Here is a 16,484-nt window from a genome sequence, read left to right on the forward strand (position 1 = left end):
CTCAAGCAGCACAGCTGCACCTCCAAGGTTTGAAAATGCAGGCAGCTGTGTTGATCTAGGTATGCATAATGCTCCCCTGCAAAAGAGCAGCAGTCCTTAGCATAATCACCAATTTACTAGGATCCACCAACAGCCACCAACTTTCTAAAATGCAACTTATAGACAACTTCAGAACCCATGAGGCAGTTCAAGGATGTGGGCTGTAGCCAATGTTAGTCCTACACAGAGTAGACTCATCTGAAGCTGACTGGCCTCAACGACTACAAGCCACGATGGCTATGCTCTGCCTCCATGGTAATGCTTCTGAGCACCAGTTGCCAGAAACCACAAGAGAGGGTGCTGATCTTGTGCTCAGGCCCTGCTTGTGTGTTTCCCATTGAGGCATCTGGTTGGCAACTGTAAGAACAGGATGCTGGACTAGATGGGCCACTGGCCTGATCCAGTAAGTTCTCCTTATATCCTTATGACAAAATCACCAGGCCTGTTAATTCTAGTGGGTTTACTCTGGGTAGAACTTGATTGCGTTAACAACCCAAAATGCCTGGGCTACAGACTGAGCCAGAACGTGGATCACAGTTTTGAGGCCACACGGTCATGTGGGCTCTGGAGGGTTGGGCCCTTGCCCCCCCAAAAAATTACATTGGTTCCGTTGAGGGTGATCACTGTGCTGGTGGGGACCTCCACTTCGACACCGCCCTCTGGGAGGTCATCATAGCTGATATCTTCTTCATAAGGGAGTGGAGTGTAATATTCATCAGTTATGGTTCCATAATTATATTCATCCACCAGTGGATCCTCTACCCTTTCTTTCACCGTGGTCTCCTCTTGAGTTCTCTCCACAATGGGTGGGGATGGTGTAGATGGAGGGGCAAGTTCCTGTTTCCACAAAAAGAAGAAGAGGCCACAGTTACCTGATATTTGAGGATAACCTTTCTTAGGATGCACACAAGCTAGGAGACACATGCCATTCTACACTCTTAGCACCGCAGCACGTCAGAAGAAACAAACTGGCTGATACCTGTGCCCCCTAATTAATTAAACAGCTACTTAAAATATGAAAAGGAATAGTTTATTGATTTCTGGCCAACCAAGCCTACACCATACCACACACTCATCATATTAATAGACAAATCACAAAGCAAAAAAATAAGCATCAAAGTACATTGTCATAAAAGACTAGTTCACAAAACCTCCCCCACAAAATCAGAACAACAAATCCATTTTAATCAGTGTGGTCTTCAGGTGCAATCAATGGCTCTCACTTCTCTGAATCCTGCTTAACGAATGTGACAGTTCTTTGTGACTAGTTGAGAAAGATGCCTGCTATTTTCTCTTTCTCATCTACGCTCATCTTGTAAATATATTCCTATATAAATAAACCCTTTGAACTCCAGAATCTGTAAGGGATTATTCCAATCTAATTCACCCAAGCTTCAAGCTCTCCTAACACAGGGTATACTCTGTTAAGAATTGTACCACGTTCGGAAGAAGATGGCTGTGAATTATTTATATATGCCGTTCTGAGTCCTATAATGCCCCCATCACCTGCAGAGCATATAACCTACATTCTGTCAAAAGCCATCTCAGCCTGTGTAAACGAACAAGGGGCAAAGCAGGGGGTGCCGTTCCAGGAATAATACTAAAACCTTTGCACATTGGATTGGGTTGGCACCCCAAAATGAGAGTCATCCAGTTCTGTATATCAATATCACATAATAACCATCTGGAAACATCTGCCTGAGCCCGGGCATGACCTTCTGCAGTGTCCTGTTACCTGATCTCAGAGGGGGCACTGCTAATTACAGGACACCCCACTTTAGGATTTATAAAGGCTAGGACAGGCATCCCCAAACTTCGGCCCTCCAGATGTTTTGGACTACAATTCCCATCTTCCCTGACCACTGGTCCTCTTAGCTAGGGATCATGGGAGTTGTAGGCCAAAACATCTGGAGGGCCGCAGTTTGGGGATGCCTGGGCTAGGATATTTCACCTCTTACACCATTGGCTTAGTCCTGCAACATGTCAAAGGAGTAAAAATAGATGACATCTGTGTCCCTTATGAATTAAATTGTTATTTTAAAGAGTATCTTAATACAATGGCTTACAGAAGCCACTTTGGAAGAACTAATAGCATCCTTACACCCCACACCACAGGGAAGGCTTCTTCGAACATGGCCTATGTTTCTATGCCATGTGTGCAGCCTCTGAAAATAGGGGGTGGGGGTTGGATTGGAACCAGTTCACCAATCAAACTGTGGCCCCCTGTCCCATACCTCAGTGGTTTCAGCCCTTTCCCGTGCCACTTCTTCAATATCTGTGGTTGGGGTCGTAGGTGGTACCACTTTGCCTGTGTCGTCTGTGTCCTCATAGTAGGGATATTCGTAGTAGTAAGTTTCTCCTTCCACTTCGAGGTTCCCATCTCCATCTGGGTACTGCAAGGCAGAAAGCACAGCAGCTAGAACATGGGAAGGCTGTGAGCCATTGTCACCACCATCAACAGTTCCACTGAGTCAGGATCAGAAGAGGCAAAAGGAGGGACCTCTTCACACAGCACATCAGATACAATACTGTATGCCTTTAATTACCAGTTCCTGGGAATCACAAGTGGGGGGGAGGGCACTCTATTGGGCTCAAGTCCTGCCTATGGGCTTCCTGTTTGGGGCATTTGGTTGGCCACTGTGAGAATGGGATGGTGGACTTTAATGGGACTGATCCAGAAGGGCTCTCCTGACCTAAATATCTGCAAATGAAATAGAGATGGCTGAAGCGGAGCCTTGTTTGGGAGTGGATGTGTTAGTCAATGGAATCTTGTGTGAGTGTAGACTCCATGGAACAGTCTGCTCATTGCAGTTAAAAGCCAAGGCTCCTGCCCATTAATGCTTTTTCCTTTTTTCCTTTTTTCTGCTATAGCTTAGGCTGCATACCCACCATACATTTAAAGCTCACCCCACAAAGTAGTAGTATTAGTAGTAGTAATAGCTGTAGTTTAAGGGTGCTGGAGATTGTAGCTTTGCAAGGGTGAACTACCATTCCTAGGATTCTTTGCAAGAAGGAATATGCTTTGAATGTATGGGGTGTATGCTTACACAAAACCAGACACACTTGCTTGTACACACAGCCCATTTTTTTTGAAAAAGACAATTTATTAACCACTTAGAATTTTCGTAGGTATTTAAAGCAAAAAAAAAATAATCAGGGTGGTATTCACCTAAGTTTTACTCTGTGTAGACCCATTAAAATTAATTTCAATTAATTTCAATAGGTCTACTCAAAGTAAAACTGAGTAGTTTCAATTAATTTCAATGGGTCTACCCTGAGTCAAATGGTATCCAAAACAGACTGGAGTGGGTTTATTAATAAAACCATGTGAAACTTAAGTAGAAGCAGGTCCCTCCCTCCCCATGGAAAAGTGGTGTGTGTGTTTTTTGGGGAAAGGGTGGTTTCAGCTCATCACTCCACTTCCACGAAGGGGTTGCACTGGGGTTGCCTTGCCATCCCTTGCTCTGGATTGCATGGGGGGCAATGGATCTTCTGTCTCCCTGCTGAGCCAGCAGGCTGCCTCCAGATTTTGCACCAGGCCAACATTGTGGCAGTCGTTCATCTCTTTCCACTTACATATTCATCAGGGTTGGGGTCCTGGGACTGTGGCGTATCTGGGACAGCTGTGTCACAATCCGGGCTGTAGTGCTCACAATAGTCGTAGGCTGCTCGGTGGTCTGCTACTACGAAGAGCTGCTGGATGTCACCCTGGGAGGAGAGAGAGAGGAAAGATGCAGATGACGCAGAAGGATGGTACACCACACTGAGGCAAGACGGACACCCACTATCTATAAAGAGTTAAAGAAAATATTTAAGATCCCGTTCACTAAAAGACCTGAGATCATGACATCAGAAATCAAGAATAAAATTAGACTATTATTCATGTATTCAACAACTGCAGCAAGGATTCTAAAAGCAAGAAATTGCCCATCCCTTCAAAGATTGAATGGCAAGCCAAATTAATAGAGTATCAATAAGAAACTGTGTAAAAAAAAAATTGAATGCAAAATAGTACAATGGATTTAGTTGGAAGTTTATTTTCTTTTACTATTTTTTATTCTATATGTAATTACCGGTAAGCTCTTTTTTCTTTTTTCTTATAGAATGTTTGTGCTGTATGTTTGTTTTGTGTGTATTTTAAGATATCTTCTTGTTTAATAAAGTTTAAGAGAGAGAGAGAGAGAGAGAGAGAGAGAGAGAGAGAGAAGATGGACACCATCCACATCACCTGGGCTGAGGGCAGGGAACTGTTTTTTATTGCATACCCTTTCTTTTGAATTATATGCCTATTGTATGGAAGTTGACAACTGGACAATGAAAATAGATTCTACGTGCCCCAACTATGGCTAAAAGACTGCTATTGATGAACTGGAAGAATAACGTTAGGGTCCCCTTTAATCAATGGACTGAAGACATAACAGCAAATGCAACATGAAGGGATTGCTTGAAGATACAGACTCTGTTGGGATAAACATATTGACATTTGGAATGAATATTGTAGGTTATCAACAATCATATATGTATTAGGACAATAATTGTACTTATATACCTATATAATATGCATGAAAGTGTAACTGATTACATTTATTCTAGTTATAGGTAAGTAGCCGTGTTGGTCTGCCATAGTCGAAACAAACAAACAAAAATTCGTTCCAGTAGCACCTTAGAGACCAACTAAGTTTGTCATTGGTATGAGCTTTCGTGTGCATGCACACTTCTTCAGATACCATGCACACGAAAGTTCATATCAATGATAAACTTAGTTGGTCTCTAAGGTGCTAGATTTACTCTGCTATACTATGTATTTTTATTGCACTTTTTCTTCTTCTTTTTTGTATTTCCTTCTTTTTCTCTTTATCTTGTACAACTGAAATATATTCTCTCTCTCTCTCTCTCTCTCTCTGTGTGTGTGTGTGTGTGTGTGACAGAGCAAGGAGTAGGTGGAGCCACCCCTTCTTTTTCTCCCTTTCTCTTTTTCCACCCCCCTCTTTTCTCTCCCTTAACCCACAGGGAACAAACAGCAGAGTCTCATCCATAATAGGTCTGACCACCAGGCCTTACCATTTCCTAGGTAAACCAGCACTTATAAGAGTTCAATAATAATAATAATAATAATAATAATAATAATAATAATAATAATGTGCAAAAATGTGCATTCTTGGGAGGATATTCTGTGGCTTCTCTTCCATTTTCTTTCTCATTTTTTTCCAATTTGGCTCCACCAAGCAGCCTCAGCAAACCCATTTTGCTGTTGTTTGGCTGATGGTCAAAAATTCACTTTAGCCCTGGCTGGATGTGAAGGTGTGTAAACAGACCACTCTTGCTCGCTTTCCCATGCCAATGACCAAATTTATCCAGACAGCAAGAACATCTGGAGGGAGGTGGACAGCATCACAGCCACAATTTGGCCCTGCCAACAGGAGGGCATCAGAGCAGTCGCTCAAGATCAGGGCAAAGGAAGAGGCCCTCAAAAGACCAAGGGGCTTTGTGGTCCAGGACAGGTGCCAATTGGTGCATGCCAATCTGAGCTTTTCCTATGGTTTATTACTGTTGACATAAACAGTATTTTCTTGTGCTCTGGAAGGCTTCCTGATCTCCTGTGATTTTATGTAAAGATCAGGACAGCTATCTGGTGTCACCAGCAAAATTTAATTTACATCTCCTGTAAAATGAATGAGTTCCACATAGGCAGTAGTAAGGTAAACTCAGAACTCGGGAAACAAAGATAACCAATTTAGTAATTTTTTGCTGGGATTGTATTCTTTCAATTACCAACTAAGGTAAAACAGAATAACCAGCAGACAGGAACTTAACAGAAAAGAAACAACAGAACAAATCACTCATCCCTAACCTAACATGGGCTCAGAATAGTATTTAAGCCCCAGATTGCCAATGGTTGGTTAGCTTTCACAGCTTCAACAGGTGCCCCCTTTTCAATCTGCATTCTCAAGGACCAGCTTGACACTCTCCTTCACTTCCGGACAGGTTTACCCTTTCCCCTCCCTTTTCTACTTCACAAACAAGTCTAGGTCTTTGAAAAATGTCAGAGTTACTCTCTCTTTAGGCTTTTGATATGTCTCCTTTTCGCTCTTTAGCTCAATGTGTGCTTTATTTGTTTGCTTGTTGATTGTTTTATAAAATGTATATGCTGTCTAATTGTGAAAATAAAATAAAAAACTCAAAACAGTTTACAAAAAATAAAAAATAAAATTAACACCAGAAAAGTTTACAACAATACTGTAAAACACACAAGAAGTTAAAGCAACAGTGGATGGAAACAAATCAAAACTCATCACATCAACCTTCTAATCATCTTGGGAGGCTTGGCTAAACAGAATGTTCTAGGGAAAGGTAAAAGTACCCCTGACCACTAGGTCCAGTCGCGGATGACTCTGGGGTTGCAGCGCTCATCTCGCTTTACTGGCCAAGGGAGCCAGCTTCTGGGTCATGTGGCCAGCATGACTAAGCCGCTTCTGGCAAACCAGAGCAGCTGGTTTCTGGCAAGCCAGAGCGGGAAACGCCGTATACCCATAGCTGCCAACCCTCCCTTTTTTTGCGGGAAACTCCCTTAATCTAAGCCACAGCTGTCAACTTTCCCTTTTTTTGCTGGAAATTCCCTTATTCCAGCGCCGTCTCCCGCTGCTATCTTGGATTGTTAGATATACCGTAGACTGTCCCCAGGACAGGTGAGGCTGCTGATCCCTTATTTTCAAATCAGAAAGTGGACAGGTGAGGCTGCTGATCCCTTATTTTCAAATCCGAAAGTTGGCAGCTATGCGTATACCTTCCCGCCAGAGCGGTACCTATTTACCTTGTTTCCCACATTTTAAGACACCGTCTTATATTGATTTTACTCAAGGGGGGGTGTCTTATTATTATTATTATTACTGTGATATACTTGCATGTGATATACTTGCATGTAACCGCATACACGTGCAGCACCGGCGGGAACCCGGAAGTGGCAGGCGACTCACGAGGAGACTATCTCTAGAGCCCACTCTGGGGAGGGTCTCCTAGCAAGCCAGAGGCGCAGCAGGGCTTTGTTGAGGCTGCTCAGCTGAGCACAGGAAAGAGTCTGCTGCACTACCATGCACACCAGCTTTTAGGCAGGGAGGTTGATCAGCCTCAACAAAGCCTCCATGCACCACCGGCTCACGAGGAGACCCTCCCTAGAGTGGGATCTGGAGAGGGTCTCCTTGTGAGCCGCCAGCCACTTCTGGGTTCCAAGCGCCGTTTGTGTGTGTGGTCGCATGCAAGTGGGGAGTTACAGTGGTACCTCAGGTTACAGGCGCTTCAGGATACAGACTCTGCTAACCCGGAAGTAGTAACTCGGGTTAAGAACTTTGCTTCAGGATGAGAACAGAAATCACGCAATGACGGCAGCGGGAGGCCCCATTAGCTAAAGTGGTGCCTCAGGTTAAGAACAGTTTCAGGTTCAGAACGGTCCTCCAGAATGAATTAAGTTCTTAACCAGAGGTACCACTGTACCTGTAAATGTTTAAACTGAACCTTATGCCCCAAAAGGTTCACACAAAAATTGAATTTAAAAAGGTTTATTTATTATACGAAATGAGAGTGACAGGGAAGGGTCTCCTCACGAGCAACAAGGACTCTCCAGGGTGCTCGCCACTTATGCCACTTCCAGACCCTATTTTCCAGGGATGTCCATGATTTAGAGATGCCGTCCTGGTTTCTGGTTTGATCCTGAAATGTCCCGCTTTGAATTAGGATGTCCCATTTTCATTGGAGAAATGTTGGAGGGTATGGAGTCATCCAACCCCAACCCCTCCTACCCCGGAGCTATCTGAAGGCAATCCTATATAGGGAAGTTTCTAATAATAATAATAATAATAATAATAATGCTTTATGTTTTTATATGTGGCTGGGGCAACCCAGTAAGATGTGCGGGGTATAAATAGTAAAATAAAATTATCATTATGGAATGGGCATCCTTGTTTCCATTAGAGAAATGTTGGAGGGTAGGCATTTCACTTAAGAGCATGGCGAGCCCAGAACGTAACCCCCACGTAAATGGGGAGTTTCCTGTATTCATAAACAAACACAGGTTATGTTTCTAGCAAAAAGATCCTTGTCTGTTTAAATAACAACAAAAACAAAAACAACAATGGCTTTGTTGTATAGTTTTATGCTTTTATTGCTATATAGTCCACCCTATTTCTCTGATTGTAAATTGTTTTAAACTGTTTTTAATTGTTGTAACCCATATCAAAACCTTAGGGTGGGTAATATATTCTATTACTGGTAATTATTATTTCTGTAAGTTGTTGTTTTAACTGTTTTTAATATTGTGTTGTAATGCTGTATGTAACCCATGCTGGACCTTAAGGTGAAGGGTGAATAATAACAATAACAATAACAAGAGTAGTAGTGATAGTAATGTGATCATGATGATTAGGGCTTCCCCTGCAAATTTCCAGCTTGTATCCAGTCATGGTTTATCAGAATCTCTAGGACAGGGCGGGCAGAGAGTGGGGTGATTAAAGGATGCACACAGGGACACTTTTTGGTTAGCAGAAGCAGTGTGGCATTGTGATTAGAGTGCCAGACTAGGCGACAACTAGCGGAGCAGGAGCCTCTGGCAAGAGAGAAAGGCAACGTGTTGCTTAGGAATGCCGTCCGAGAATAGCACTTGGATGCCCTGACTTCTTGAAAGGGAGATTAAGAAGTACAAAACGATCCTTATTTTTGAGATAAAGCTGCAAAAGATCAGAATGGCTTGCTAAAGGTGAATGAGGGGCTCCCAAAGGGAAAGAGAGATTTTGGGTCTCTGTATAATAAGACTAATAAAGAAGAAGTTTGAATTTTGAAAGAAGAGACAATAAAGAAAGACTTTCTATTCTTTATTTCCTATAAAAAAAAAAGAGTAAGAACTGTATAATATGCCTATAAGGAAGTATAAAGAACAACAAGGAACCTCGACAGGAAGCTCAACAAGAAGACAATCCAACCCAATGGCAGGCGAGAGTGAGACAATGGGAGATATCAAAGAACTGATTATGGAAATGAGTAGAACTTTGAATGAAAAACTGGTACACCTTAATGATAAGATGGACTCTGTGGAATCGAAAGTCGAAGGGAATACAAAAATGATCTCAGAATTATCAAGTCAAATAAAAGAATTACATGGAAAGAATAAAGAATTAGACAAAGCAGTCAAAGATTTAAATGGGAAGGTCACCAAACATGATGATGCAATTAAGAAAATAACTACAGAATTTAAAGAAATTAAGACATCAAAGGAAAAAGAGGGAGAAGAAACCCGGAAATTGAGGAAGATGCAGGAAGATCTAGCCGATCAGATGGCGCTGATTGAGATGAAACAGAAGGAGCTGATTCTCAGAATAAGGGGCGTCCCAGAAACGGCAGGTGAACAAATTGAGGAGAAAATAATCCAGGGACTGTCTGAATGGCTGCAAGTAAAAGAAGAACAATTATTGATGGATATAGATAAAATCTACAGAGTGAGGATAGACAAGGCGCGTAACATCAAGGGACCAGGAGATTGTTTGATTTTTTTGAATTCCATGCTTTTAAAAGATAAAATTCTACAGAAGAAAAAACAAGAGAGCCTAACCATCGAGGGGAGAACAGTGGCTATATATAAAGAAATTCCCAAGAGATTCCGACTTAAGAGGCAAGCGTATAGCGTATTGACAGACGCCCTAAGAAGACAAGGAGTGTGGTACACTTGGGAGTACCCCAATGGAATCACCTTTGAATTTAGAAGGAAGAAAAAGACTTTAAGATCTGCGGAAGAAGCGGAAAGATTTTGGGCCAGACATAAGAAAGAAGTGCTTAAAGAGGGGGAAGAAGAACAGGACGACGAGACCCAAGTGACTGGTTAAATTTCAAATACCAAATCTCAAATTTAAAGTTCGATAGTGTGTTTTTATCCCAGTGGTAGACCAACTTGTCACTGCTCAGTGTAGTAAATATAGCAAGTATGGAAGTATAAGAGGCTGATTTGCTTACCCTGATTGTTTTGTTTTGTTTGTTCTTCTCCTTTTTTCTTTTTTTTCTTTTTTTTTCCTTTCTTTCTTCCCCTCTTTTCTTTTTTTTCCCCTCCCCTCCCTCCCCCCCTCCCCTTTTTTTTTTCCTTTCTTTTCCTTTTTCCTCCCTCTTTCTCTCTCCTTCTTTCCTTTCTTCTCCTTTTCTTCCCCAACATATATAACCTACTTTCCCATTTCCCTTCGTTTTCCCCTTCCCAAAAATTTTTTAAATTCTCCCCTCCCCCCCTTTTTTTTTTTTTTTTTTTGTGCGTTGTTGTTTTTCCACCTTTCTTATCCCCCTCCCCCTTTGTCCTAACTTTTACAGAGTATCCCCGGAATATTGGATTTTCTTAACAACCCCCATTTTCTTTCGGAAAAATAAAATAAAATAAAATTTGTTTAATTTTAATTGGGAAATTTTAAATATATAATAAAGAATGAATTCTAACTTGAATGTTATTTCGTGGAATGTTAATGGATTAAATGATAAATTTAAAAGAAATAAGATTGAACATATATTAAAAAAAGGAGCATGGGATATCATGTGTTTACAAGAAACACATGTAAGCAGAGATCATGAAAGAGTATTGATAAATAAAAGATTGGGGGAAGAATTTCTATCTTTAAATAAGAAAAAGAAAAGGGGGGTAGTTATTTATGTCAAGCCAAATATCAGAGCTGAAAAATTGTTCCAAGATGATGAAGGAAGAATGGTGGGGTTACGGCTAAAATTGCCAAATAGAAATGTAATTTTGGTAAATATATACGCACCAAATGGATGTAAAAGAGAATTTTTCAGAAAATTGGAAACAAAAATGGGAGAAAATATATTGGATGAAGAGATTATTTTATTGGGAGACTTTAACGGGGTTATAAGATCTGAATTAGATCGAACAAATGGAAGGAGGAGGGACAGAGGGAAGTTGCCAGAAGTTTTTTTCAATATAACAGAGAATTACGGTTTGGAGGATGTTTGGAGGAAAAACAACCCAGAGGATAGGAAATTCACATTCTTTTCGGGAGCAAGGAAGTCAGCTTCCAGAATTGACATGATTTGGGCTACTTCAGGGCTATTAACGAACTTAGTAAAAAGTGAGATCTTAGCTAAATCAATATCAGATCACAATCCGATATCGATTAGAATAAAAGAACAGAGAAAGAATAAATGTCTGAGATGGAGATTAGATGAGAGAATCCTAAATGATGAAAATTTTGTTAAGAAAGTTAAGAAATTGATAAAAGAGTTTTTTGAAAATAATACTGTGCAAGAAACAGAGTTGACAACGATATGGGACGCTGGCAAAGCCTTTATTCGGGGCTTATATATTCAACAAAAAAGCTTGGTTAAGAAAGAAAGAGAAAAGAATATGAATCTAATCAAGAAAGAAATAGAAGAAAAAGAGAAAGAATTAGTGGCAAATCCCCAGAAAGAAGAGCTGATATTGAGGTTAAAAGTTTTGCAAAAAGAACTATCAGCAATGATAGGTTATGAAGTTGAAAATAAGATAAGATGGGCAAAGCAAAGAACATTTGAGTGGGGAGGGAAGGTTGGTAAATTGTTGGCTTGGCAGCTCAGGAAAAAACAAAAAGAAAGATTAATCACGGAAATTATGGATGGTGGTAAAAAATTGAATAAATCAGAGGAAATACAAAAAAGCATAATGCGATTTTATAGAAAATTATATGAAAAAAAGGATATAGATAAGGGGAAATTGGAAGAGTTCTTCTCCAAAAAAGAAAGAAATCAGATTACAGAAGAAGAAAAAGAATGGCTTGAAAAACCAGTGTCTAAGCAGGAGATATTGGAATCCATCCAGAAATTAAAATTAGGGAAAGCACCTGGAACGGATGGGCTGTCAAGCCAGCATTACAAAACCTTTAGGGAAGAATTGGGAGATGCCTACCAGAAATTAATAAATGAAATTATAGAAAAAGGAACATTCCCAGAATCGTGGCGGGAAGCGTATATAACCCTAATCCCGAAGGGAGAAGATCAGATCAGACAGGTAGGGGATTTCAGGCCAATATCCTTGCTCAATGTAGATTATAAAATTTTTACAGACATATTAGCTAATCGATTGAAGAGGATTTTAAATAGAATCATTGGACAGAACCAACAAGGCTTCCTACCAGGCAGAAAAATGGTTAAAAATGTAAGAATTATTTTGGATTTAATAGAATATTTAGATTGGGCCCCGGGGAAGAAAGCTGCTTTCATATTTCTAGATATAGAGAAAGCATTTGATAATTTGTCATGGGACTTTATGGAAAAAGCATTAAAAGCAAGGGGTATTAATGGGAAATTCATGGAGGGAATCAAAGCAATATATAAGAAACAATATGCTAGATTAATTTTTAACGGGGAGATATTAGAAAAGTTTGAAATTAAGAAAGGGACCCGACAGGGATGTCCCCTTTCCCCGTTATTATTTATACTGGCAATTGAATTACTAATAGAGGATATCCAAGAAGACAAAGAGATACAAGGCATAAGGGTGAAAGGTATTACCTCCAAAATAAAAGCCTTTGCGGATGACATGGTATTAATGTTAGAAGAACCGGCAGAATCAATAATAAAATTAAAAGAAGTATTAAAATTTTTTGCAGAGATATCAGGGCTTAAAATTAATGAAAATAAGACAAAAATAATAATTAAAAATATAAGGGGAAATGAATTGCTAAGATTGAAAGAAACAGTGAAGTGGGAAATAGTGAAAAAAGTCAAATATTTGGGCGTGGTGATAACTGCCAATAATATAGAGTTGTTTGAAAATAATTACGCAAAGGTATGGAAAGAAGCTAAAAGAGATATGGAAAGGTGGAAGGGCCTAAATTTGTCTTTTACAGGTAGGATAGCCGCAATTAAAATGTCAATATTACCTAAGATTTTATTTTTATTTCAAATGCTGCCAGTGATCGGGAAGAAGGAGGTCTTTGACATGTGGAAAAGAGACATGAGCAATTTTATTTGGCTTGGAAAGAAGGTGAGAATTCAGTACAAATTATTAACGGATACTAAGGAAAGAGGAGGATGGGGAGCCCCAGATTTAAGGATTTACTATGCGGCAGCCTGTCTTTGTTGGCTCAGGGAGTGGATCTCCTTAGAAGATAAAGAACTTCTAGGAATAGAAGGGTTTAGGAACACGATGGGGTGGCATGCCTACCTCTTAGCAGAAAATGAAGGGAAATTTAAACATTTCTCGGACCACGTAATAAAAAAATCGATTTTTGGTATCTGGAATGAATTTAAAAATTTGATTGAACCTAGGACACCTTGGTGGGCCTCCCCACTAGAGATGACTGCGATGGGAGGAAAAGGCAAGAAGGAGAGTTGGTTGACATATAAAGAACTAATAGTTAAAGAAGGTGATGATTTAGTATTAAAATCTTATGAAGAAATCAAAACATCCTGCGCCAGCTGGCTTCAATATTGTCAACTTAAAAGTCTATTCAAGAAACATAAAGAGATTGGATTTGGGAAAGAGAAATCGAAATTACAGGAAATTATAATTGACGACAATACAAAATCATTATCTAAAATGTATAAATATTTATTGGAATGGGAATTAAAGGATGAAGAGACTAAATGTGTAATGATTAGATGGGCCCAGGATTTGGGTAGACCGATTTTTAAAATGCAATGGGATATATTATGGGGAAAAACAATGAAATTCACAGCCAGTGTGGGCATCAAAGAGAATATGCTGAAATTAATGTATAGATGGCATTTAACGCCAAAGAAATTAGCGAAATTTTATAAAAATGAATCAAAGAATTGTTGGAAATGCAAAAATGAGGTGGGAGATTATTTTCATTGCTGGTGGGGATGTAAAAAGATTAATAAGTGGTGGAATGAAATATATGAAGAGATGAAAAAAATGTTAAGGATCACCTTCAGGAAAAAACCAGAATATTTTTTGTTAAGCATCTTACCGGAGAATATACCGGAAGGGAAGAAAAATATTTTCCTCTACTCCTGCGCAGCGGCTAGATTATTAATTGGCCAAAGATGGAAAAAAGAGGAGGTGCCCACGGTCCAGGATTGGCAGGTGAAATTAATTGAGTTTGTTAATCTGGCAAGAATGACGGCAGCGATTAGGAACATATCTAAACAAAAATTATTACTAGAATGGGAGTGTGTGGAATTTTATTTTAGGAAAAATAATATTAAGACTGAGTTAGCGATCTGTTGGGATTAGATTCACATGGGGGGAAATTTATACTTAAATTTGTAAGGGATCTATAAAAATGGGTAAATAGATTTAGTAAGAAAATAAGAAAAGATATTGCAAGTAAGAGAGAGTTTATAAGGAAAGCGATATATAATCGGTTGGGAAGAACGATTTTTTAATGTAAATGTATTGATGTGGAGTATTGTTGATTTGTATAATTTTGTTTGTTGGTTAGTTTGTTTTTGTCTTTATAATTGTTTATAATTGTTTACGGTTTATGAATTTGTTATGTTTTTAAGAAAAGAAATAAAGCTTATTTTTTAATCAAAAAAAAAAAAAAAAAGAAAAAAAAATAGAGTGCCAGACTAGGACCTGGGAGGGAAAGGTAAAGGGGCCCCTGACCATTAGGTCCAGTCGCGGACAACTCTGGGGCATAGCTGCCAAGTTATCCCTTTATTAAAAGGATTTTCCCTTATGTTGAATAGGCTTCCTCGCGAGAAAAGGGAAAACTTGGCAGCTATGCTCTGGGGTTGTGGCTCTCATCTCGCTCTATAGGCTGTGGGAACCGACGTTTGTCCGCAGACAGTTTTCCCAGGTCATGTGGCCAGCATGACTAAGCCACTTCTGGCAAACCAGAGCAGCACACGGAAACGCCGTTTACTTTCCCGCCAGAGCGGTACCTAATTATCTACTTGCACTTTGTCGTGCTTTCGAACTGCTAGGTTGGCAGGAGCAGTTCAATGGGAGCTCACCCTGTCACAGGGATTCGAACCTAAGCTCTGTGGTTTAGACCACAGCACCATCCGCATCCCTTTTAGGACCTGGGAGACCAGGGTTCAAATCCCCTCTTAGCCATGAAGCTCCCTGAGTGTGACCTTGGGGGCCAGTCACTGCCTCTCAGCCCAACCCACCTCGCAGGGTGTTGTAGGTTTTAAATGGGGTGGGGGAGAACCTTGGATTCCACCTTGACTCCTTGGAGAAAATGTGGGACATAAATGCAATAAATAAAATAATGTCTATCCTTGTTCCCATTGCATCTACCATGACCTCAGCTGAGATGCTGTCTGTGCCTCAATGACAGTGAAATGAATGTGAGAAAATTACTCTCTCTGTGTGTGTATGTGTCGGGGGGGGGGGAATGTCTGACGCAGTTGAAATAAATAAATAAATAAATAAATAAATAAATAAATAAATAAATAGTCCAGTGGCACCTTAGAGACCAACTAAGTTTGTTCTGGGTATAAGCTTTCATGTGCATGCACACTTCTTCAGATACACCGAAACAGTAGTATGCAGATGTCCAAAAATAGCTTTGGCATGTGTAATGAGACAAGAATCCAATATCTCTATTCAGACCAGGTCTCTCCATAGTTATCAGTATTTTTGGTCATCTGCATACCATCCCTTGCTTTTTCCTGTAGGACTAATTGCAGTCGTCAACCGTAGTCAACAGGTTTACCATACCCATTGAGCCAATCTCCCATCTCCTGCTACCCTTCTGAGAAAAACCCCACCCCACCCTCCCACTATATAAGGGTCTGGTGACTTCTGTTTTAGTGTATCTGAAGAAGTGTGCATGCACACGAAAGCTTATACCCAGAACAAACTTAGTTGGTCTCTAAAGTGCTACTGGACTATTTATTTATTTATTTATTTATTTATTTATTTATTTATTTATTTATTTATTTATTTATTTCAACTGTGTCAGACCAACACGGCTACCTACCTATATGTATGTGTGTAAGATACACTCACACACACATGAGATCTTGTGTATCTGAAGAAGTGTGCATGCACACGAAAGCTCATACCAATGACAAACTTAGTTGGTCTCTAAGGTGCTACTGGAAGGAATTTTTTTATTTTGTTTCGACTACGTCAGACCAACACGGCTACCTACCTGTAACTAGAACACACAAGATCTGCCAAGCTTGTTGTGCAGGCTTGCTTTCTAAACACGGCTCTTCCCAAATCTTCACCCAACCAGACAACTCTGAGAATAACCTATTGCTCTGTATTTAGCAGCTGAGATTTGCAGAGGTCATAAGGTTAATTCCTGTTACTTCCTGGATGATGGTGACCAGACCCCCTCAAAGTCTTAATCCAAACATATCAGGAAGTAACCTATCTTCTCCCACCCGCTATCATCCCTGGCAGGGAGATGTCAAATATATATACGGTAGTTAGAGATATGAGGTATTGGGGGTCTATTAGTGAATAGTATAAATTAATAAATGGTAGCATTTTGATTATTTGGAATATG

At 40.0% G+C, this 16,484-nt stretch overlaps 1 protein-coding gene across 2 annotated transcripts in view; it reads right to left on the reverse strand.

Moving 5' to 3' along the window:
* COL5A1 (collagen type V alpha 1 chain) overlaps nt 1–16,484 on the reverse strand; it is a 192,261-nt gene that overhangs the window by 104,023 nt on the left and 71,754 nt on the right. For both annotated transcript variants that reach the window (XM_088664730.1, XM_088664731.1), the window contains exons 5-7: nt 3,616–3,747; nt 2,274–2,432; nt 640–876 (exon numbers count right to left, since the gene is read on the reverse strand). In XM_088664730.1, coding sequence (XP_088520856.1) covers nt 640–876; nt 2,274–2,432; nt 3,616–3,747 — 528 coding nt within the window. The remainder of the gene's footprint in view (nt 1–639; nt 877–2,273; nt 2,433–3,615; nt 3,748–16,484) is intronic.

This window comes from Zootoca vivipara, chromosome Z2 (genome assembly GCF_965207765.1).
Source record: "Zootoca vivipara chromosome Z2, rZooViv2.hap1.1, whole genome shotgun sequence".
In the NCBI taxonomy this organism is placed as follows: Eukaryota; Metazoa; Chordata; class Lepidosauria; order Squamata; family Lacertidae; genus Zootoca; species Zootoca vivipara.